Raw genomic sequence first — 26,106 nt, forward strand, 5'->3', positions numbered from 1 at the left:
GCCGTGATGCGACTTTTAGAGCCGTGAAAATCAGCTTTTATACGATCAAACACCGTTGAACACGGTTGTGTAGACTTTAGCTAATTGAATTGGGAAGCGCCAGCACAGTTTCTATGTCAAATAAATGCTGTTCTTTTGAACTTTCTATTCATCTGTGAATCCTGAAAAATAAAATGCATCAGTTTCGACAAAATACGAAGCAGCACAACTGTTTTCAACATTGATAATAATCATAATGATTCTTGGAAGTTACTAGCATGATTCTGGTTGCTAACCATAGAAAGATAGACAGATAGATAGATGAGTTTAAATGAGTTTAAATGAGTTTGAATGAGTTTGAATGAGTTTGAATGGATTAAACTTTAAGTTGGCTTGAGAAAGCCGGACCAGAAAGTTTTAAAAAGTTTGAAAAGTTTGAAAAGTTTAAAAAGTTTAAAAGGTTTACGAAGTTTAAGAAGTTTTAAAAAGTTTTAAGTTTGGATGGTTTTCAGTCTGAAATAGTTTAAAGTTTTAAAGTTTGAATTCAGCCTGTCAGATAGATAAATAGATAATTAACATGTTGTTAGTATGATTCTAACATTACCAAGTTACTAGCATGTTGCTAGTCTGTTTCTAGCATGATTAACATGTTACTAGCATGATTAGCAAGTTACTAGCATATTGCTAGCATGATTATAACATGATTAGCATGTCATTAGCTTGTTACTAGCATTATTAGCATGTTACTAGCATGATTAGCAAGCTGTTAGCATGTTATTCACATGATTAGCAAGTTACTAGCATGTTGCTAGCATGATTCTAGCATGATTACCATGTCGTTAGCATGTTACTAACATGATTAGCGTGTTACTAGCATGTTGTTAGCATGATTAGCAAGTTGCTAACATGTTACTAGCATGATTATCAAGTTACTAACATGTTACTAGCATGATTAGCAAGTTACTAGCATGTTACTAGCATGTTTATCAAGTTACTAACATGTTACTAGCATGATTAGCAAGTTATTAGCATGTTGTTAGCATGATTATCAAGTTACTAACATGTTACTAGCATGATTAGCAAGTTATTAGCATGTTGCTAGCATGATTAGCAAATTACTAGCATGTTGTTAGCATGATTAGCAAGTTACTAGCATGTTACTAGCATGATTATCAAGTTACTAACATGTTACTAGCATGATTAGCAAGTTATTAGCATGTTGCTAGCATGATTAGCAAGTTACTAGCATGTTGTTAGCATGATTAACAAGTTGCTAACATGTTTGTAGCATGATTAGCAAGTTGTTAGCATGTTATTCGCATGATTAGCAAGTTACTAGCATGTTTCTAGCATGATTAGCAAGTTACTAGCATGTTGCTAACATGTTTCTACCATGATTAGCAAGTTGCTAACATGTTGCTAGCTTGTTTATAACATGATTAGTAATTTGCTAGCATGTTTCTAACATGATTAACAAGTTGCTAACATGTTTCTAGCATGATTATCAAGTTACTAACATGTTACTAGCATGATTAGCAAGTTACTAGCATGTTACTAGCATGATTATCAAGTTACTAACATGTTACTAGCATGATTAGCAAGTTATTAGCATGTTGTTAGCATGATTCTAGCATGATTAGCATGTTGTTAACATGTTACTAGCATGATTAGCAAGTTACTACCATGTTGTTAGCACAATTAGCAAGTTGCTAACATGTTTGTAGCATGATTAGCAAGTTGTTAGCATGTTATTCGCATGATTAGCAAGTTACTAGCATGTTGGTAACATGTTTCTACCATGATTAGCAAGTTGCTAGCATGTTGCTAGCTTGTTTATAACATGATTAATAATTTGCTAGCATGTTTCTAACATGATTAACAAGTTACTAGCATGATTCTGGTTGCTAGCCATAGATAGATAGATGAGTTTAAATGAGTTTGAATGAGTCTGAATGGATTAGAAATACAGTACATAGAAGGGAAGTTTGATTGAATGTAAGTCTATTGGATTTTTCCCAAATGTAATGGTCATTTTTAGGAAAACCGTAAGTCCGATCAGTTAGAAAAGACACAGCAACTAACTTCAGATCAGTCTGAAGATCTGGGCTGAGTTTGGAGTTTGTAGAGTCAAAGCTCTAGGAGGAGTTAGAGTTGATAATTTAGTCTCAGAAGAAGAAGAATAAGTTTAAATAGCATTTCAGTAAGTTGACTTTCTCAAGCTTAATAATATTTCAAAATTTTTATGGTATTTTTGATCAAATAAATGCAGCCTTGGTGAGCATTAAACCTTTTAAAAACCCCAAACTTGCGTGTATAATTTGAAAAATAACTTTTATTAACATCAGAAGCCTTCGTTTGTTTTGTGTCTTCTCTTTGCACGTCACATGATTCCCTGTTGTGAATTCTGTACATGGGATGCTTTTGAACATTCCCAGATTGATGTGTTTTCTGCCGGCGTTAAAATAGCAAATGAGTCGTATTTCAGCTTCTCCTCTTTCTTCTGTCGTTTTTATCACATGGAGTGGACAGAAGAGCTTTTTTATGGAGTGTGTGTGATTTGTTTGTGATCTGTGGGTCTTTCACAATCACCTTCCAGCTCCAGATGAGCAGCTTTCCTTCAAAACACATGGCCATGGCATTACTATTATTTTGCACATTTACTATGGTAATACCATGATATACTGATGCCATTACTGGCTTCAATAGCAGCCTGTATGTTTGAAGTGATGCTAAATAAAGTTAATGTCTCCTCTAGTGCATTTTTCTCTCAAAGAGTAGAAACTGTGCAGAAGATGCTTGAAGATGCATCCTGTTTGTTCATATGTCCTGTAGGTTTGAGGTAAAATGAAGATCCTGGTTCCCATGAATCACTGCAGACATGAGAGCGGTTCATTAGTGCAGTTCTGAGTTCATGTCTGACGGCTCTTTAATGAGAAACAGCCTGACGAACAGCATCTCTCTACAGGATCTGCTGTCCTCCATCCAGCTCTATTAGTGCTGCTGAGCTCAAACCATGGAAAATTAATCATGTTTTTACTACAAAAATGGTACTGTGGTTATACAAAAAAACATGGTTACTACACTTTTACTACAGTAAAACCACAGTTAATTTTCTTAAGGGATTTGTATTTGTGTATACTTTCTATGTTTATTTTCTTTTTTTATTTGTTTATTTTTTTAAACTGTACTGCCTTAAAAGTTTGATGTTTTGTACCGTTTAATAAAAAAAGAAATCAGAAAAAAGGCGAAATCGAAATCGCGATCTGAATAATGATTCACTAACCATAATTTATGATCAGGATTCGAAGTGCGGATCGCGAATCATTCAGTTCGCAAAGTGATTTGCGAACCCTTCCGAAGTTCGGATCGAAATCAAAAGATTCGCGATCCACGTTCCGAACTCCCGATCTAAATAATGATTCGCAAACCATAATTTAAGACCAGGACTCGAAGTACGGATCGCGAATCATTAAATTCAAGAAATGATTCGCGAACCCGCTCCGAAGTCTCGATCAAAATCAGATGATTCGCGATCCACATTCTGAACTCCCGACCTGAATAATGATTCACGAACCATAATAAGATCAGGACTCGAAGCGCGGATCGCGAATCATTCAATTCGCAAAATGATTCGCCAACCCACTCTGAAGTTTCGATCAAAATTGGATGATTCGCGATTCGCATTCCAACCTCCCGATCTAAATAATGATTCGCGAACCATAATTTAAGATCAGGACTCGAAGTGCGGATCGCGAATCATTCAGTTCGCAAAGTGATTTGCGAACCCTTCCGAAGTTCGGATCGAAATCAAATGATTTGCGATCCACGTTCCGAACTCCCGATCTAAATAATGATTCGCAAACCATAATTTAAGACCAGGACTCGAAGTACGGATCGCGAATCATTAAATTCAAGAAATGATTCGCGAACCCGCTCCGAAGTCTCGATCAAAATCAGATGATTCGCGATCCACATTCTGAACTCCCGACCTGAATAATGATTCACGAACCATAATAAGATCAGGACTCGAAGCACGGATCGCGAATCATTCAATTTGCAAAATGATTCGCCAACCCACTCTGAAGTTTCGATCAAAATTGGATGATTCGCGATTCGCATTCCGACCTCCCGATCTAAATAATGATTCGCGAACCATAATTTAAGATCAGGACTCGAAGTGCGGATCGCGAATCATTCAGTTCGCAAAGTGATTCGCAAACCCGCTCTGAAGTTTCGATCAAAATCAGATGATTCCCGATCCGCATTCCGAACTCCCGATCTGAATAATGATTCGCGAACCATAATAAGATCAAGACTCGAAGCACGGATCGCGAATCATTCAATTCGCAAAATGATTCGCGAACCCTTCCGAAGTTCAGATCGAAATCAAATGATTCGCGATCCACATTCCGAACTCCCGATCTGAATAATGATTCGCGAACCATAATTTAACACCAGGACTCGAAGCGTGGATCGCGAATCATTCAATTCGCAAAATGATTCGCGAACACTTCCGAAGTTCGGATCGAAATCAAATGATTCGCGATCCACGTTCCGAACTCCCGATCTGAATAATGATTCGCGAACCATAATTCAAGATCAGGATTCGAAGCGCGGATCGCGAATCATTCAATTAGCGAAATGATTCGCGAACCCGCTCTGATGTTTCGATCAAAATCAGATGATTCCCGATCCGCATTCCGAACTCCCGATCTGAATAATGATTCGCGAACCATAATTCAAGATCAGGACTCGAAGTACGGATCGCGAATCATTCAATTCGCGAAATGATTCGCAAACCCGCTCTGAAGTTTCGATCAAAATCAGATGATTCGCAATCCACGTTCCGAACTCCCGATGTGAATAATGATTCGCGAACCATAATTTAAGATCAGAACTCGAAGTACGGATCGCGAATCATACGCGAAATGATTCGCGAACCCGCTCCGATGATGGTGTCCTGATTTGAATCAAATGATTCGCGATACGCGATCCATTTGGAGCGCTTCGAAACAGTGAATCATTTTGCAATGCAATAGCTGTAATGGTTCCAGCGTGATGACTTACTCAAGTGATTCGGTTAGCTTGTTTTCGCGTCTTCAGCCATGGTGACGCTACACTACTACTGGGTTAGCTCACTAGTTTTATGACATTAACTGAAATAAACGACAGAAGTATGATGTGTACCAATAAAATAGCATATTTTCCACTCTAAAGATAACATTCAACACAAATCTATAAACATATTCAGGTGAGGTAACGGGTTAACTGCTAACTAGCGAAAACACTGCATTAATATGACGAGCTGCAGCTCAAAATTCATGTTAAACGGAAACATTGTGCATTTATGGAGTTTGTGGCTTAATTCACTATATTTGAAATAGTTTGAGCACTACAGTTCAGATGGTGACAGTTCAATAGGAAATCAGCTGAAAGCATAAATGATTTGCAGTGCATTTATGGTGTACATTTTACTGGAATGTTTGTTCCTTTGGAAGCTGTCATGCATAAGCTATTTATTTATTTCAAGAAATAAAATATTCTATTTAAAAACATAGAAAAAACATTCTTTTCCCAAAGAATGTGCTTGTAAAATTAAAATGTTCCTCCTGCCACATAACAGATTAAATCGGTCCCTTGACCTTCTGTCCCGACCACAAGTGACCATAAAAGCACATCTACCACAGTGAGAAGTGGGTTAGTTCGTCTCTTTCCGGAGTAATTGTTGAAATGTGTGTGTGAGAGTTCAGTTTTAGGACTGTGTTTTTAACATGTTGTTTGCAAAAAGTCAGAAACTCACTGCAGACTGATGTCATGATTATAGATGATGAGAATGTCCTCATAAAGCTGTCATTCACTGTTCATCACTTAATTATTCACCAAATGCTGTATCTCTGTTTCTTCTCTCAGGGCGATCTGGGGCCTGAGGGACCTCGTGGGTTTCCTGGCATTGTGGGACCTCAGGTAACGTCCCGTCACGTCACAGCCTCAGTGTTTCTGTAACCTCATTGGCTGAACACTGAAGATCTTGTTCTCTCATTGGCAGGGCCTGACCGGAGGGGTGGGGCCTCCTGGAATGAAAGGTGATAAGGTGATTTAAATATTTCTATTATTGCAGCGAACATGTGAACTTATAAGGCTAATGTGTTGAAGAAATGGACTAACGTAGATGATCCATATAGGAGCTGTTCGGCGTACACTAGCAGTCAAAAGTGTCGACCCGCAATTTATGTTTCTCATGATCGTAAAAGCTTATGAAATTAGTTCAGGGGACAAAATATTTTGATGTATGTAATGTGTGACCCTGGACCACAAAACTAGTCATTAAGGGAAGATTCATAATAAATAAATAATAAATAAGCTTTTCATTGATGTATGGTTTGTTTGGATAGAACAATATTTGGCTGAGATACAAGTATTTGAAAATCTGGAGTCTAAGGGTGCAAAAAAAATCTAAATAGTGAGAAAATCGCCTGTAAAGTTGTCCAAATTAAGTTCTTAGCAATGCATATTACTAATAAAATTAAGTTTTGATATATTTACGGTAGGAAATTTACAAAATATCTTCATGGAACATGATCTTTACTTAATATCCTAATGATTTTTGTCATGAAAGAAAAATCAATAATTTTGACCTACACAATGTATTGTTGGCTATTGCTACAAACATACCCATACAAATATAACATTTTAACTAAATTTGGTTTATAAATGTGAGCAGAGCTGGAATCAGGTTGTAGATAACTATAACTATAACTAAAACTGAAACCATGATAAAATAGATTTTCATTGCTTGAAATAAAATAAACATTAACTGAAGAAAAAAATAAAATCTAAAAAAATACTAAAGTAGTATACTGAATGCTACAATGGTGTATTAAAATATATAGGTATATTTAAAAATAAAAACAAAACTAATAAAAATAGCCAAAATGCACAAAAATGATAAAATTAAAAACAAAACAAACAAACAAACAAAAAAATTCAAAATAAAAAAAAAACCCTTTAATATCTAGACAAAGAACACACACACACACACACACACACACATACATATATATATATATATATACAGTACTGTGCAAAAGTTTTAGGCCACTAGTATTTTCACCAGCTAAAAAAATGGTTTAAAGTAAGTTATTTCTATCTTTTGCTGTAGTGTGTCAGTAAAAAATATCGGTTTACATTTCCAAACATTCTGTTTGCCATTAATTGTAATAATCTAGTGAGATTTTTGTCTGCACAAGGAGTCTGACAACAGCCAGTGCTCCACACTGATCTGATCTCACCATCATCCAGTCTGTCTCTGGAATGACATGAAGACACAGAAAAACTGAGACAGACTAAATCCAGAAGAACTTTAATGTCTCCAAGATGTTTCAAATAACCTACCTGCAAAGCTACCTGAAAAACTCTGCACAAGTGCACAAAGGGCAAAAGCTGCTTTAAATGCAAAGGATGGTCACATCAAATGCTTAATTATTTTAGTTAGTAGAAGTTCTTTGATAAAGAAAATCTATTTATGACATTGTTTTTGACAGCATCCTCATTTTATGTGCCTAACTGCCTAAACATTTTAACAGTACTGTGGCTTTGTAGGTGTAGGTCTCTTAAAGCATCTTGGAGATGTTGCCAAAGTTCTTCTAGATTTAGTCTGTCTCTGTTTTTTCTGTTTCTTATGACAGACTGGATTGAATGATGGAGAGATCAGATCTCTGTTTGCACAAGGAGTCTGACAACAGCCTGTGCTCCACACAAAAATCTCACTGGATTATTACAATTAATGGCAAAATGAATGTTTAGAAATGTAAACTGATATTTCCTACTGACACACTACAGCAACAGACCGACTTTAACTGACTTTAAACCATTTTTAGCTGATGAAAATACTAGTGGCCTAAGACTTTTGCACAGTACTGCATATATATATATATAACATGATGAAACAGATTTTCATTTCTTGAAATAAAAAATAAAATAACTAATAAAAATGACCAAAATGCACCAAAAAAGTGAAAAAAAAACCTGTAAAATGGAAATGTTAAAAAACAAATTCAAAATGTTTAAAAATAAAAATAAAAAAGCCCTCTAGTGATATCTAGACAAAGAATACACACACACACACACACACACACACACATATATATATACTAAATATGTTTGTGTGTGTGTATATATATATAGATATATAGATATACATATAGTAATGTAATAATATAAACATTAAAATAATATATAATATAAATAATACATATATTGCTGCTTGAAATAAATAAATACATTTTAAATACATTTTAGCAGAAATACAACATAAAACGTATTTTATCTCAGCTAGTTGCCTGCGATGTTTCTCAGTTTTATTTAGTTTAACTGTACTAAATGTACTAAAATAACTAAAATTGAAATAAAAATTGTAAAAAAAAACAAAGTTAAATAAATGTAAAACATAAAAAAAAAACTTAAATCAAATTAATTTTAAAAATCTGTAAAAGTATCTCAGTGATACTAACATAGCACCAGCTGGAATCTAGACAAAGAAAAGCTCAAATATGAGAGGCTTTTCATTCATCACATCATTCTCAGACTCTCATTTGTGTTGTTTCAGAGTTTTCATCACTGCAGTATTATTCTAACATATGGAAAAACTGTGCAAACTCTTGACTGCTGCTGTACAGTATTTATCCATACATTAGATCCAGTTCAGGCATGTTGTGTTCTGTTCCTGTGTGTTAAACGGCGGCGGTGTGTTTCGCGTCTCGTCTGTATTCTATAATCCTGATGCTGTGTGATTTAGGGTGAACCTGGATTGAGGGGTGAACCGGGAGAAACTGGTTATCAAGGCGACAAGGTGAGCATCAAGATAGTTAAAACAAGGTTTATATGCTCATAAAACAGAATCAGTTTGTTGAGGTTCTTATTAGAGACATTTGTACACTGATTAGTATTTTTCCTTTGTGTCTCAAAGATTTGGTGCATGATGTGTGAATGCAAATCTGTTCCAGGAATCTCTAAAAAGCACTATTTAGAACTAAATAGCATTAGTTTATGTTAAAACATATACAAATGCATGTAAATTTGATATGCAATTCAAATACAAAAATCGTGCATGTTTTTTAAAGTAAAATTTTCGAACAAAATTCATGAACTTCTGGTTAACTTAAAGACTTCTTTGTTTTGTTTATGTCACTCTTCCAGGGACCAGCTGGTAATCCAGGCCCAACGGGACCACGCGGAAAACCAGGACCTCTCGTAAGACCGCCTGTGTTTAATACAAACCGATGTTGTCGATTGTCAGTAAACCAGCAGATGTGGTTGGAAATCTGACAGAGACTCTTTTGATCTCTTTTGATGTATTTTTGTGATGTTTATAGTTGATATTCTGTCTCTGAAAGGGGAAAACGGGTGATCGGGGACCGCAGGGGCCTCCGGGGCCACCAGGACCTGAGGTGAGAACCAGAGCTCTGTCAAATTCTAGTTTGCATGTGTTAATGTTTTGTGTTATATTTGTTCCATCAGATTTTTATGGCTCATATAGTCTGATACAGTGAGAATATGGAGGGTAAAACAGCTCAGTTTGATTCAGACTCAATTTGGTGGAGATACTATTATTTAAGTTGGCTTGAGTTTAAACGTATTCTTCTTCTGAGACTAAACTGTTGCCTGTAATTCCTCCTAAAGCTTTAACTTTACAAACTCCAAACTCAGCCCAGATCTTCAGACTGATCTGAAGTTAGTTGCTGTATCTTTTCTAACTGATCAGACGTAACGGTTTTCCTAAAAATGACAATTAAGGATGCGTTTAACGACATGCTATCAATATGCTAATCATGTTAAAAACAAGTTAGCAATGTGCTAATAACATGCTGATCATGGTAGAAACATGTTAGAATCATGCTAATCATGCTAAAAACATGCTACCAACATGCTAACTACATGTTAATCATTCTAGCAATATGCTATTAACCTGTTAATCATAGTAACTTGTTAATTACAAAAATTAATTACTAACTTGCTAATTACTTGTTAGCAACACATTAGTTACATGCGAATCATGTTAGTGACATGCCAGTATCTTGTCAATAATTCTGTAAACATGCTAACAACATGCTAATCATGTAAAAACATGTTAGTAACATGTTAGCGACATGCTAGCAACATGCTAGCAACATGCCAATCGTGCTAAAATGTTAGCAGCATGCCAATAATGCTAGAAACATGTTGACAACATGCTAATCATGCTATCAACACATTAGTAATATCATGTTAGAAACATGCTAGTAACTTGCTAATCATGCTGAAAATATGCTAACAACATATTAATCTTCGAAACATGCTGACAACATGTTAGAAACTTGCTAGTCATGCTACCAACATGCTAATCATGTTAGCAACCCGTTAGTTACATTCAAATCATATTAGTAACATGTTACCATCTTGTTAATCATTCTATAAACTTGCTAACATGTTAATCATGTTAAAACATGTTAGCAACATGCTAATCATGTTAAAAAACATACTAATAACATGTTAGTAACTTGTTAATAATTCTAGAAGCATCCCAACAACATGCTAATCATGTTAAAACATGCTATCAACATGCTAATCATGCTAAAAACATCTTAACAACATGCTAATCAAGTTAAAACATGCTAGCAAGATGCTAGCAACATCTTAGTAACTTACTAATCATTTAGAAACAAGCTAACAACATGCTAATCATGTTAAAAGATGCTAGCAACATCTTAGTATCTTGCTAATCATTCTAGAAACATACTAACAACATGTTTATCATGTTAAAATATGCTATCAACTGGTTAATAACATGTTAGCAGCATGCTAATCATGGTAAAAACATGATAACATGCTAGCAACATCTTAGTAACTTGCTAATCATTCTAGAAACATGTTAACAACATGCTAATCAAGTTAAAACATGCTAGCAAGATGCTAGCAACATCTTAGTATCTTGCTAATCATTCTAGAAACATTCTAACAACATGTTAATCATGTTAAAATATGCTAGCAACATGTTAATAACGTTAGCGGCATGCTAATCATGCTAGATAAATGCTGACAACATGCTAATAATGCTATCAACACATTAGTAACATGCTAACAACATGCTAGTAACTTGCTAATCATGCTGAAAATATGCTAACAACATATTAATCATCTTCTAAACATGCTGACGACATGTTAGAAACTTGCTAGTCATGCTAGCAACATGCTAATCATGTTAGCAACCCGTTAGTTACATTCAAATCATATTAGTAACATGTTACCATCTTGTTAATCATTCTATAAACTTGCTAACATGTTAATCATGTTAAAACATGTTAGCAACATGCTAATCATGTTAAAAAACATACTAATAACATGCTAGCAACATGTTAGTAACTTGTTAATAATTCTAGAAGCATCCCAACAACATGCTAATAATGTTAAAACATGTTAGCAACATGCTAATCATGCTAAAAACATGATAACATGCTAACAACATCTTAGTAAGTTGCTAATCATTCTAGAAACATGTTAACAACATGCTAATTAAGTTAAAACATGTTAGCAAGATGCTAGCAACATCTTAGTAACTTACTAATCATTTAGAAACAAGCTAACAACAAGCTAACAACTTTCCCAAGCCAATTTCAAAGTTTGTCTTGACAAATTTTATTATCTAGTTATATGATGGAATTCTGCTGCTTGTAATGTAAATCAATGAGATCTTTATAACAGTACAGCAGATACTTAAAATGATCTAAATATCAGTGGTCACTGTGTGTCTCCAATAATATGTCTCAGATGAGATTAGATGAGATGCAACAGCAAGGTTTTGATCATGTTCATTTAGAGCTCTTTGCGTATCAAATATGGTACAGTTGACTCTGAGTTCACACTACAGTTGAACTATCAGAAATAAAGCTCAGCCTAAAGACTAAAGACCATTACAAATACTGAAGCAGATGAAATCAATTGACGTGTTTAGCATTTCTGCACTGATTTTGATGGGAATTTCCGTAATTGTATGGCTTATGTTTAAGATGAAAGATTTCAAGCAGACCTGAGATCACAACGCTCTTATTAGATCCGTGCATGTGGCTGTCAGATGCCTACAGTCAAAACCTTCTTATATACAACAAAGCATTAATCACGTTAGATCTGTTTATAGTCTCCAATAAATAGCCTGAACTGTGTCTTTTTTGGAAGACATGCCTACTTCCTTTTTATTTGTTGTTTGGTGAAAAGGATTTGTTTTTTGTTAATTCTGAACATGATTGTGGCGCCTCGCAGCCTTATCAGAGTAAACGCAGAAGCATCTGTGCAGAAACGTACGTTTCACATGCTAGTTTGATAGCAGCTAGGTTGCCAGGAAGTTGCCCTCTAGTGGCACTTCTGTGTTATTTCATGCTCATGTCCTTCCAAAAATTGCAAAAAAAAAAAATATATATATATATATGTAATATAATATAATATAATATAATATAAAAAAAAAAAAAATATATATATATATATATACACATATATATATATATATATATATATTATTTTATATTTTTTTGATTAATTACATTTATAATTTTATTTTCATTTATTTTATTTATAATGTTATAATATTGATTAAAATTATAATTAATAATTTATATAAAGTATTATTTTATTATTATTATACAATTTACATATTTATCTTTCAGCATCTGATCATATTACAGAAATAAAATGGAATGATATTTATGTTGATTTAAAGAGCAAAACATCAGATCCACAGCATAATAATGTTATTTAATATTTAACTTAAATAATTATTTTATAAAATATTATTTGTAATCAAATTATTATTCATATGGTAAAAATATGTATGAGTAGTAATAGTATACATTTTGATTTTCAATATCTAGCAGCATTTTGTCATGAAATAAAAAGAAGACACTTCATATGATTGACTTAGCATAATATTTACTTATATTATCAAATATTTTAGTTACATCATTAAGTATAAAATATTTATAATCAATTATTAATACTGTAAAAGTTGTATTTTATATTTACTACTACTACTACTACTACTACTACTTTTACAACATTTACGAATTTCACTCTCACAATAATTCTCATAAGTATGGAAAATACTAGTTATAAATGTACACCCTGCTCTGCTGAGCCTAATTTATAGCAAGTGGGTGTGGTCTAATGACAGGTGGGCGGGGCTGAGATGACAGAGGCTGGGCAGCCGTTAATCACTGTATAGGGTGAATGTAAGGTGAAGCTCATAATGCCTTTTTATGTATTTCTTTCCATGTTTTATAGGGTTTTCCAGGAGACATTGGTGCACCAGGACCCAACGGCCCCCCGGGACCAAAGGTGCATATGTTCTCTGAATAAAATAATTAATGTTTGTTGTTCCTGTCTACCTAGATACCTGTACAGCATCATATTGATTCCAGAAGTGGGCATCAATCTTGTGCTGCCTTCTGAGATTTTATGTTTCGTTTCACTCATGTTGCTGCCTTAGTACTAGATAGTGAGACCCTTCACTAGAGCTTGTTTGTTACTCTCACCCACTATGTGTGTGTTTATTTAGGGTATTCAAGGAGCCCGGGGCCCCCAGGGACCACCAGGGCCAAAAGGAACAGAGGTAAAGTGTCCATCTCCAATCTCACACTCAGATATCTATCTATCTGTCTGTCTATCTATCTATATGTCTGTCTTGCTATCTGTCTGTCTGTCTGGCCGTCCATCCATACATCCGTCTGTCTATCTATCTATCTATCTATCTATCTATCTATCTATCTATCTATCTGTCTATCTGTCTGTCTGTCTGTCTGTCTGTCTGTCTGTCTGTCTATCTGTCTGTCTATCTGTCTATCTATCTAGCTATATATCTATCTATCTATCTGTCTATCTATCTATGTGTCTGTCTGTCTGTCTGTCTATCTAGCTATATAGCTATCTATCTATCTATCTATCTATCTATCTATCTATCTATCTATCTGTCTGTCTGTCTGTCTATCTATCTGTTTATCTATCTATCTGTCTATCTATCTATCTATTTGTCTATCTATCCTTCTGTCTGTCTGTCTATCTGTCTGTCTGTCTGTCTATCTATCTATCTATCTGTCTGTCTGTCTGTCTGTTTATCCATCTGTATGTCTGTCTTTCTGTCTCTTTCAATTCAATTCAAATTTATTTGTATAGCGCTTTTCACGATACATATCGTTGCAAAGCAGCTTTACACCAAATTGACATTTTTACAATATATGTAGTAGTAGCTTGATGCACATATGGCAGAGATGTGTGGTAAAGATCAATTAATGACGTAATCAAACAGACAAAGAACACTATAAATTAGTAGCAGAATTCGGTAGTGCTGTATGTTTTCAGGGTTGGCATCATCTGAAGTCCTCTGTGTGGTTGGCATCATCTCTTCTTAAGTGTTCTGGATCCACACTGGAGCTTGTGAATTCCTAGTTACCATGGGATGTCAATCCCATGGCAAAAACAGAGAACAAATAGGAACATAATTAGCGTAGCTGCTGTTCAAACTAAGAAAAGGAAGGTTTGTTAAACCAGAGCTAAAAGATTAATAATGAACATTTGATCAGATATAGCTGCAGGAAAAGTTTGAGATGCATTATTTGAATGCTTGGCTAAAAAGATGCGTCTTTAATCTAGATTTAAACAGAGACAGTGTGTCTGAACCCCGAACGTTATCAGGAAGGCTGTTCCAGAGTTTGGGTGCCAAATGTGAAAAAGCTCTACCTCCTTTAGTGGACTTTGCTATCCTAGGTACTACCAACAGTCCAGAGTTTTGCGACCTTAGGGAGCGTGATGGATTGTAGCGTGGTAGAATACTAGTTAGGTACGCAGGAGCTAAACCGTTAAGTGCCTTATAGGTAAGTAGTGCTATTTTGTAGCTGATGCGGAACCTAATAGGTAGCCAGTGCCGAGACTTTAAGATTGGGGTAATATGATCATACTTTCTTGACCTGGTAAGGACTCTAGCAGCTGCATTTTGGACTATCTGTAGCTTGTTTATTGAAGATGCAGGACAACCACCTAGTAGTGCATTACAATAGTCCAGTCTAGAGGTCATGAATGCGTGAACTAGCTTTTCTGCATCAGAAACAGGTAACATGTTTCGCAGCTTGGCAATGTTTCTAAGATGGAAGAATGCTGTTTTTGTAACATGAGAAATATGATTTTCAAAAGACAAGTTGCTGTCTAATATAACACCCAGGCTTTTGACTGTAGTGGAAGTAACAGTACATCCGTCTAGTTGTAAATTGTAAGTCAAAAGATTCTGTGTATTGTTTTTTTAGGTCCAATAAGTAATATTTCTGTCTTATCTGAATTTAATAGCAGAAAATTGTTGGTCATCCAATCTTTTACATTTTTAACACACTCTGTTAACTTCGATAATTCAGAAGTTTCATCTGGTCTTGTTGAGATATATAGTTGAGTATCATCAGCATAACAATGGAAACTAATCCCGTGTTTTCTAATAATATTACCAAGGGGCAGCAAGTATATTGAAAATAGTAGAGGACCTAGAACAGATCCTTGTGGCACTCCATACTTTACTGGTGATAACTGAGATGACTCCCCATTTAAATAAACAAAGTGGTAGCGATCAGACAGGTAGGATCTAAACCATTTTAAAGCCTGCCCTTGGATACCTGCATAATTTTGTAGTCGATCTATTAGTATGTCATGATCTATAGTGTCGAACGCAGCACTAAGATCAAGTAAAACTAGCAATGAGATGCAGCCTTGGTCTGATGCAAGAAGCAAGTCATTAGTGATTTTAACAAGTGCAGTTTCTGTGCTGTGATGGGGCCTGAAACCTGACTGAAATTCTTCATAAATATCATTTTTTTGCAAGAATGAGCACAGTTGAGCAGATATAACTTTCTCTAAAATTTTAGACATAAATGGAAGATTAGAAATGGGTCTATAATTTGCCAGTTCACTAGGGTCTAGTTGTGGTTTCTTAATAAGAGGCTTAATAACCGCCAGCTTGAATGGTTTAGGGACATGACCTAAAGATAACGATGAGTTGATAATATTGAGAAGCGGTTCTTCTGCCACAGGTAACAATTCTTTCAGTAATTTAGTGGGTACGGGATCTAATAGGCATGTTGTTGGTTTAGACACAGTGATGAGTTTATTTAACTCTTCCTGTCCTATAGCGGTAAAGTACTGCAGTTTTTCTTTGGGTGCGACGAAAGAAGTTGACATATTAGATGCAGTATAATCTACACTGGTTATTGTATTTCTGATGTTATCTATTTTATCAGTGAAGAAATTCATAAAGTCATTGCTATTAAGCTGTAAAGGAATATTTAGATCAGGTGGCGTCTGGTTATTTGTTAATCTAGCCACTGTGCTAAATAAAAACCTTGGATTGTTTTGGTTATTTTCTATGAGTTTGCGGATATGCTCAGCCCTAGCAGCTTTTAAAGCCTGTCTGTATCTGGACATACAGTTTTTCCATGCAATTCTAAAAACTTCCAAGTTAGTTTTTCTCCATTTGCGCTCAAGATTGCGAGTTTCTTTCTTGAGGGAATGGGTATTACTGTTGTACCATGGCGCAATACGTTTTTCTCTAACTTTTTTCAATTTGATGGGGGCAACAGCTTCTAACGTATCGGAGAAGATGGTGCCCATATTGCTAGTCATTTTGTCTAGATCCTGTGTATTAAGGGGTACACAGAGCAGTTGAGATAAATCAGGCAGGTTATTTGTAAATCTATCTTTGGTGGCTGGAACAATAGTTCTGCCAAGACGATAACGTGGAGCCATATAGTTAATATCAGTGATACGCAGCATGCACGATACAAGGAAATGGTCAGAAACATCATCACTTTGAGGTACGATATCTATATCAGTAAGATCAATTCCATGCGATATAATTAAATCTAGCGTATGATTAAAACGATGAGTGGGCCCGGTGACATTTTGCTTGACTCCAAAAGAGTTTATTAGGTCAGTAAACGCAAGTCCTAACGCATCATTTGTATTATCAACGTGAATGTTAAAATCTCCGACAATTAGCACTTTATCAAAATTAACCAATAGTTCTGAAAGGAATTCTGCAAATTCTTTTAGGAAATCTGTATATGGCCCTGGCGGTCTATACACAGTAGCTAAAACAAGAGATAGGAGAGATTTCTTTTGCATATCTGGCAGAGTAACATTAAGCAAAAGTATTTCAAATGAATTAAACCTGTATCCTGTTTTCTGAGTAACACTGAGAATATCACTATATATTGTTGCAACACCACCACCACGACCACTCTGACGGGGCTCATGTTTATAATAGTAGTTTGGTGGAGTGGATCCATTTAGACCAATATAATCATTAGGTTTTAGCCAGGTTTCGGTTAAGCAGAGTACATCAAAACTATTATCTGTGATCATTTCATTCACAATAACTGCTTTCGGTGCAAGTGATCTAATGTTTAGCAGCCCAAGCTTTAAAAATGGTTTCTGTTCGTGTATTTTGCTTTTGTCTCTCTGTCTGCATGTCATCTATCTGTCCATCCGTCTATTAGTGCATTCAACCGTCTGTCCATCTGTATGTCTGTCTGTCTCCCTGGCTGTCTCTCTATCTATCTCTCTATCTATCTCTCTGTCTGTCTCTATGTTTTTGTCTATCTACTGTCTATCTGTCTGGCTGTCCGTCTGTTCGTCCATCTGTTCGTTCGTCTGTCTGCCCGTCTGTCATTCTGTCTGTCTGTCCAGCTGTCTCTGTCGGTCATTCTGTCTAATATTATCTGTCTGTCTATCTATCTATATGTCTGTCTTGCTATCTGTCTGTCTGTCTGGCCGTCCATCCATACATCCGTCTGTCTATCTATCTATCTATCTATCTATCTATCTGTCTATCTGTCTGTCTGTCTGTCTGTCTGTCTGTCTATCTGTCTGTCTATCTGTCTATCTATCTAGCTATATATCTATCTATCTATCTGTCTATCTATCTATGTGTCTGTCTGTCTGTCTGTCTATCTATCTATCTATCTATCTATCTATCTATCTATCTATCTATCTGTCTGTCTGTCTGTCTATCTATCTGTTTATCTATCTATCTGTCTATCTATCTATCTATTTGTCTATCTATCCTTCTGTCTGTCTGTCTATCTGTCTGTCTGTCTGTCTATCTATCTATCTATCTGTCTGTCTGTCTGTCTGTTTATCCATCTGTATGTCTGTCTTTCTGTCTCTCTGTCTGCATGTCATCTATCTGTCCATCCGTCTATTAGTGCATTCAACCGTCTGTCCATCTGTATGTCTGTCTGTCTCCCTGGCTGTCTCTCTATCTATCTCTCTGTCTGTCTCTATGTTTTTGTCTATCTACTGTCTATCTGTCTGGCTGTCCGTCTGTTCGTCCATCTGTTCGTTCGTCTGTCTGCCCGTCTGTCATTCTGTCTGTCTGTCCAGCTGTCTCTGTCGGTCATTCTGTCTAATATTATCTGTCTGTCTATCTATCTATCTATCTGTCTATCTATCTGTCTGTCTGTCTGTCTGTCTGTCTGTCTGTCTGTCTGTCCGTCCGTCCGTCCTTCCGTCCGTCTGTCTTACTCTTCGTCCATTTGTGCGTTTGTCCGTCATTCTATCTTATCTTATCTGTCCATTCGTCTGTCTGTCTGTTCATTCTAGTAGAACAGAGCTGCAGTAGAGTCAGTTCAGTAATGTTCTTCTGCTCTTCTTTCATCGCCTTGTTTCTCCTCGAGCTTGTGGTGTGATGTGTTCAGGGAAGGAATGTTATCTTGTCTACGGGCGATGTTCTGTGGGATCTGTTCGCTGAATGTTTAATAAAACGCTTCCTTGTGTGTTTCTCCAGGGAGACGAAGGCCCGCTAGGCCCACCTGGAAAGCCTGGTCCCACCGTAAGTGTTTGACTTCTAGAAGTGGTGTTTGCTTTGATGTTATTTGTTGTGAATGTGTACAGACAGATGCATTTACAGTCATGCCTGTGTGTGTGTTTGTTCACTATAGGGCCGAATAGGTCGGAAGGGTTTCATTGGTGAACCAGGACCTGAAGGCCTGAAGGTAAGTGTCTGATTGGCCAGTATATCAACCATTCATCCAAATGTGAGATTTATCACAGATGATAAATTCATACTAGGGTTTGGTTTACAGTCATATATTGTTGATGACGCAAGTGTTTCATTTAGTTGATCTGGCTGTGATGTTCTTTTTCTGCAGGGAGAAATTGGTGATCTAGGGAATCCTGGGAAACACGGCCCCCCTGTAAGTACAAATATCGTTCTATCTATCTCTCTGTCCATCCATTCATCTGTATATTTTTAGGTTGAATGAACATAGGAACATCGTTTTTTGTTGAATTACCGGCAGTTTTCCGTTTCACAGTTGTGAAGTTTCCTTAAGCAAACGTGTTTATTTTTCTGTCTGTTTATTTATGCTCTTGTAAAATCAGAGACGTGTCATGAGGATCTAAAGCTGTGTGAGAAAACAGAACTTTAAAAAGAGCCTTTTAATGCATTTCATGAGAACTTCCTCCCTCTCGTGAACTCCTCCAGAGAGGTTTAGGACACACGCAGCGATTGCTTGGAAAAACGTTTATCCCGCGGTTCCGATGGGAAGACGAGACCGCGTTCGCGTCCGCGTGATGATGATTTCCTTTAGATACGACACAGAAAACATGTGCGCTGTATTTGTGTGCGATGAACTCAGACATAATATTTGCATTCTGGTTTGTGTTCGTCTATAGCGTACGAGCTCACATGTGTGACGCATTAGAGATCAGCCGCAGAAAATCTGCGCAGGGGCCCCGACGGCCCCATTTCAAGAACCACAATCGGGAGAACACAAGGTTTTTAATGAACGCCATGACATCACTTTCTAAATGAACAGGACGAGATCAGACGGAGGAGAAATGGTTTAAATCTGCAGATTAGTTGCTGAAGTTCTCAACCTCTTAAAGCCCTCTTACAGTTTTCATATTTGGTGAAATTTGTGGCAGGAAAATGCATTCAGAAAATTCAGTTTGCACCTGATCAAAATCTCACAGGAACCTCTACTTTTTTAATATCAACTTCAAATTTGAAACATAACTTAGTTCAACATACGGCTTTGATTTTAGCTAATTCAAAATATTTGTACTTTATTTATTTTATGCAGTAAAGTAAATTCCACTAGATGGCATCCGAACATGGATTTCAGTTAACATTATGACTTCTATGAAGCTTAAAATCATTCAGCAAGCGTTTTCTCGAGTGTCCACAGTAGCGGAAACATTTCGCTTGTAATCGAATAGTAGCTGCTGGATGATGTAGAGCATTTTATACGACTTTTGATGTATGTGGAGTGTTTTTAGCTGCAGAATATCCGTCCTCTGAGGTTTCGATGACACATTTTGATGTAGTGACTGTTACAGCAGATCTATGTAGTGCTGGCTGTCGCTCGACTCTTCCAGGAAAGTATGGAAAGCTTCATCAATCCCGCCGTGCGCTTGGTGTCTCTCCCGAAGAACATCTGTGATGTCTGGCATGCTTTCAGAAAGCTCATTTTTATTTCTTGGTTCTCCAGAATCCCCTCGTAGTTCGCTCTTATATGATCTGGCCGTCTTCTGTTTAGAGATATAAAATAAACATGGACAGCAGCTCAGATCATTTAATCTTGGAGGAGTTTGATGAGAAATTAGGTTTTGATTGCAGAATTTGTCATCTTTGCAAGCCTGAGCACAGTTTGAGATCTTTTTTTTTTTTTATCACATTTGTAACTCTAGAGGAGATTTGTGAGATTACTGGGGTCCTTTGTTTTTGTTTGTTTGAAAATTAAAAAAAAAAAAAAATATATATATATATATATATATATATATATATATAAGGAAAAATACGCAGTAATTTTCAGAATATATAAATATTTGGAAACCATTAATAATAAAATACTTTCATATATACTTCATATATAAAATATTAACTGTACACCGTGGTTCAAGATTATTTATTTTTTAATTGAGAAATTAATACTTTTATTCTTCAAGGCTGCATTACAATCAAATTATATATATAAAACATGCAGTAATTTTTTTTGTATTATGAATTCAGATTTTTTTTTGTATTATGAATTCAGAATTTTTGTAATATTTGGAAAAGTAATAAATATAATATAATACAATGTAATGTAATATAATAAAAAATAAATGCTTTCATATATATATATATATACATAATAGTTGAAATATATACAGTAATTTTTATTTTCTTTTATTTTTTGCTTTTTTCGTGTCAAAGTCAGAATATATAAATATTTGGGGAAAAATATATAATATAATATAAATAAATGCTTACATATAAAATATTAACTGTACACCATGGTTCAAATTTTTATAAATTTTTATTAATTATTTTATTCTGCAAGGCTGCATTAAATTGATCGAAAGTGACCGTAAAGACTTGTATAATGTTCAAAACTATTTCTATTTCACATGAAAGCTGTTATTTTCAAATCTCTGTTATTTCAAAAATCCTAGAAAAATACATCACAGTTTCCAGAAAAATATGAAGCAGCAAAAACTGTTTTCAATGTTGATAATAAAAAAAAAAAAAATTAGATTGTGACACTTAAGGCTGGAGTAATGGCTGCTGAAAATTCAGCATTGCTTCACAAAAATAAATTATATTGTACAATATATTCAAATAGTAAATGGTTGTTTTAAATTGTAATACTATTTCACAATTTTTGCTGTGTTCCTGTATTTTTAATCAAATAAATGCAGCCTTGGTGAGCAGATTAGTTGTGATGTATTTCAAAAACATTAAAAACCTTACAGACACCAACCTTTTCATTGGTAATGTCTATTATTAATTCATCTTGAGAAGTCATTATTTTTCCCTGAAACCTTACAATAATGTTCTTTGTTTTGGAAACTGAAAATGGAGAACGACCTGTGTGAAACGCTGACATGGAAAAGTTTACAGGAGCTTCAGTCAGACGAGCCAAAGATATCTGATGTAATGATTGCTCTTTGACAAATGAACGGCCGGAGGGACGTCGAACCCTTCGGAAAGTTCCCCAGGGTTGAAGGTGCATGCTGGGAACCGTCCCAAAAACCTACTTGTTCTGTACCAACTTACATGGAAATGATGGAAAATCCTGTACAGGAGTGTAACGTTCCACGTCTGTGCTGATTTATGAGTGCTGGGAACCTGATTGCACATTGAGTTCATTGTGTTTAGTCCGGCGCTGGAAACAGAGCTTTATTTAATCTGCACTGTCATAATACATCGATTTGGTAACAACAAGATGGATGTGTGCAGTCTAGCATGTTAGTAAATGTCCCGCTGTGGAATCATTACAGGTCATTAAAGTCAGCGTGTGAAGGTGCAAGACAGTCTTAAAGAGACAGTTCACCCAAAAATTAGTATTCTCTCATCATTTACTCACGCTTATGAAGTATTTACTTCTATCTTTCAATTAATTTAAACTGTTAAGCTCCAAAAATCGAGCTTGTTTGGTGTCATTGGTTGACAGTGCATTAAAAAAATGTGAATTTATAGCTATGAGAGATCTTAAAGCTCAGTATAGTCTCAGTATGGTCAATATGTAAGGTTATTGTGTGTGTGTGTGTGTGTACTTGTTTTTGCTTGGTTTTGTTTTTACAAGGATAGTAAAACCTGAAATTTTGGCCTGCGGTCCCCACAATGTTAAAAAATTATTAAAAATAGTAAATGTGTGTGTGTCATTTTGGGGCAGACCCTGCCTCTATTGTATTGTATTGTATTGTATTGTATTTTATTTTATTTTATTTTATTTTATTTTATTTTATTTTATTTTATTTTATTTTTTTTATTTTATTTTATTTTGTTTTGTTTTGTTTTGTTTTGTTTTGTTTTGTTTTGTTTTTTGTTTACTGCCCAAGGCTGAATTTATTTGTTCAAAAATATTGTAAAAATGGCTAAATATTATTATAATTTAAAACAGCTGTTTTCTATGGGAATATCTGTAAAATGTAATTAATATTTTTGAATTTTTCTGATTATTATCAATGTTAAAAAACAGTTGTGCTGCCCAGTATTTTGTGGAAACCTTGATATATTTTATTTTTCAAAAATTAATAGAAAGAACAGCTTTTATTTAAAACAGAAATATTTTTTAACATTATAAAAGTCTTTACTGTCACTGTTGATCAATTTAATGAGTCCTTGATAAATAAAAGTAGTCATTTCTTTAAATAAATAAATAAAGTCTTGCCAACCCCAAACTTTTAACTGTTATATTTATTATATTATACTATAATATATTACATTATATTAGATTGTATTATATTATATTATTTTATATTTAATTCTGTGCAATGACTAATCGTGATTAATTGCATCCAAAATAAACGTTTTTGTTAACATAATATATGTGCGTGTGTACTGTATATATTTATGTATATATAAATACACACATACAGTATATATTTAAAAAAATATTTACATGTATTTACATGTATATATTTTTATTGATATAATTATTATTATATATAAATGTATTTAATATGTAAACATAACGTATTTTTCTTAAATATATCCATGCATGAGTGTGTATTTTTATATACATAATAAATAAACACAGTAACACACATATATTTTGTAAACAAAAATGTTTACTTTGGATGCAATGAATCGTTGCACAACACAAATTATATTATATTACGTTATTAAAAGCAGCCTGGATAAACACACATGCATTCATATACCCTTGTAATGCAATTCTTCACTTCAGTTCCTGTCTGAACGCTCTCCAAAATCTGACATGAGGAATGCAGGAGTGTGTGTGTGTGTGTGTGTGTGTGTGTTTAACCAGCTCTTGTTCTCTGTGTTGTTCAGGGTCCGGTGGGACTGATTGGAATAACCGGAGGAATCGGACAACCTGGAGAAAAGGTAAAAACCGAGATGGAGTTTGTATCATGAACCATATTTATTCAGTGTTATTAGATTTCTGCTTGGAAAACCTCTTAATGAAACATGACAGTGTAGCGTGAAACCTGATTTTAGATTGAAATCATTCTCATAACATGATTGTGTTTGTGTTTTAATTGTGTGTGTTCAGGGCGATCGAGGTCCTCCTGGTCCTTTGGGTCCTCCAGGAGAGAAAGGTTCAATAGTAAGAACTTACTTTACATTAACAAACATATTAAAATACACTGCAAGAAAAGTACTTTTTTCTTGTTTCCAGTAGAATTTCTTAAATGAAGACATATTTACTTCAGAAGCAAACTGATTTATGATATTAAGTAGTATTGTGCACCGATTAATCATGATTAATCGCGATTAATTGCATCTAAAATAAAAGGTTTGGTTTACAAAATATGTGTTTATACTGTGTATAGTTATTATATACATATATATATATATATATATATATATATACACACACATGCATGGATATATTTAAGAAAAATGTTATGTTTATATATTAAATATATTTATATATAATATTAATTATTTACATGTAAATACATGTAAATATTTTCAAAATATATACTGTATGTATTTATATATACATAATAAATATACATAGTGTACACACTATAAATAAAAACTTTTATTTTGGATGTGATTAATCGCGATTAATAATTGCACAGCATTAATATTAAGTCTTATTTTGTGAAAAATGTGTAAAAATTAAGTGTGTTTTTGCTTAAAACATAAAACATATCTGGCAGTGGGGTTATAAAAAGAAACTTCATTTAAAAGCCAAAAAATTATGTATATTTTTCTGACCTTACAAGACTTCTTGTCTTATTTCATGTACTTGTATATTATATGGATGTTGTAACATTGTAAATGTATTTATTCTTGCTTTTGATTTAATGCACCACTGATCATTAAAAATGTAAATTTCTTAATACTTACTGACCCCAATTTTTTTTATGTTTTTATTTTTATTTTATTATTTTATTTTATTTTCTGTCTTGATTTAAGATATTTGTACTGAAAAACAAGACAAGTACTAAGGAAGAACATCATTAATAATTATAAAATATACTTTGCCTCTTTCATGAAACACCAATGGAGCGTTTCTTGTATGCAAACTATTGTGCGATGGTCTAATCTGAATCTGTTCACTAGTTAGTGTGTTTATGGTGTTAATTCTGTGTCTCTTTTTTTGTTTAAGGGGTATCCGGGACTTCCAGGAGGTCCTGGGGATTTCGGCCCGCAAGGTCCACCAGTAAGTTTACCCATGATTCTTTACCGCTCGAGATGCAAATTTCTTCTAAAATAACGCTTATTATTTAGCATTACAATAAATTGCTGCAGTGATGACGTATTTTTGTAGGCCAAAACCTAGATGTTCATATCACCCTGGTTCCCTCGACAAAAAAGCAATGGGATTTTTCCACTGGCTTTAGGATGATTGCAGAAAATAAGCTCTGTGACCAACGAAAGTTTATAAATCTTACATGTTTTGTTCATTATGATTATCGTTACAACTTTTAAACTTTTAAAGAATAAACACAGGCTATAAACAAAGTCACATGACCTCTGTAGTCCCATTTTGTTAGCGACTGCCTTTTTCAAGACAAGGAAATGCATTAAAAAAATCAGTAATAGAACCAGAATAAAATGATTTCATACCTTATTTGAGACATTTAAGCAAAAACCCCATCAGAAAACTGAATTCAGTCATGTGACTCATTTCTGGCATTTAGCCTACAAAAATGTCTTAATAAAAATTATATTTTATTCTGTGATGGTGTTTGAATGTCAATTTTTAAAGTGCCATGGTGTTATTTAGGCTCGGGTGAAGTACGTTTCTGATCTTCAGGGATGTAGAACTGATTTTTGGGGTGTAAAATTGAGGTTGAGAGAAACTTTTCACTTGAAAGTTGGAGTTTTACTTTGCCTCTTTCTGTCCGTTTTTTTTTCGCAAGGGTCCACAAGGGCCGAGAGGGGCAGCAGGCGTTCCCGGGTCGAAAGGACGAAGGGTAAGATGACTAAGGAGAGAAATTCGTGTTTTTTTGAGTTGCTAGTGGTAACAGTGCATCTAAAACAAAGCAAACTGGAAGCTGAACTGGAGTAGAGAGATTTGATTGGTGGAAAACTTTGATTGACAGCAGATTTGACCTATGAGCTCATTTTGGGTGAATGTTACCTAGAATAATCAGGTAGTC

General features: G+C 34.7%; 1 protein-coding gene across 1 annotated transcript in view; it reads left to right on the forward strand.

Annotated features, from left to right (window-relative positions):
• Window positions 1–26,106, forward strand: part of LOC127154651 (collagen alpha-1(XXIV) chain) — a 130,506-nt gene that overhangs the window by 57,121 nt on the left and 47,279 nt on the right. The window contains exons 15-28 of the mRNA XM_051096329.1: window positions 5,890–5,943; window positions 6,026–6,070; window positions 8,774–8,827; window positions 9,175–9,228; window positions 9,372–9,425; window positions 13,285–13,338; window positions 13,559–13,612; window positions 18,821–18,865; window positions 18,975–19,028; window positions 19,185–19,229; window positions 23,819–23,872; window positions 24,042–24,095; window positions 25,110–25,163; window positions 25,867–25,920. Coding sequence (XP_050952286.1) covers window positions 5,890–5,943; window positions 6,026–6,070; window positions 8,774–8,827; window positions 9,175–9,228; window positions 9,372–9,425; window positions 13,285–13,338; window positions 13,559–13,612; window positions 18,821–18,865; window positions 18,975–19,028; window positions 19,185–19,229; window positions 23,819–23,872; window positions 24,042–24,095; window positions 25,110–25,163; window positions 25,867–25,920 — 729 coding nt within the window. The remainder of the gene's footprint in view (window positions 1–5,889; window positions 5,944–6,025; window positions 6,071–8,773; window positions 8,828–9,174; window positions 9,229–9,371; window positions 9,426–13,284; window positions 13,339–13,558; window positions 13,613–18,820; window positions 18,866–18,974; window positions 19,029–19,184; window positions 19,230–23,818; window positions 23,873–24,041; window positions 24,096–25,109; window positions 25,164–25,866; window positions 25,921–26,106) is intronic.

The sequence above is a fragment of the Labeo rohita genome, chromosome 23, assembly GCF_022985175.1.
Source record: "Labeo rohita strain BAU-BD-2019 chromosome 23, IGBB_LRoh.1.0, whole genome shotgun sequence".
In the NCBI taxonomy this organism is placed as follows: Eukaryota; Metazoa; Chordata; class Actinopteri; order Cypriniformes; family Cyprinidae; genus Labeo; species Labeo rohita.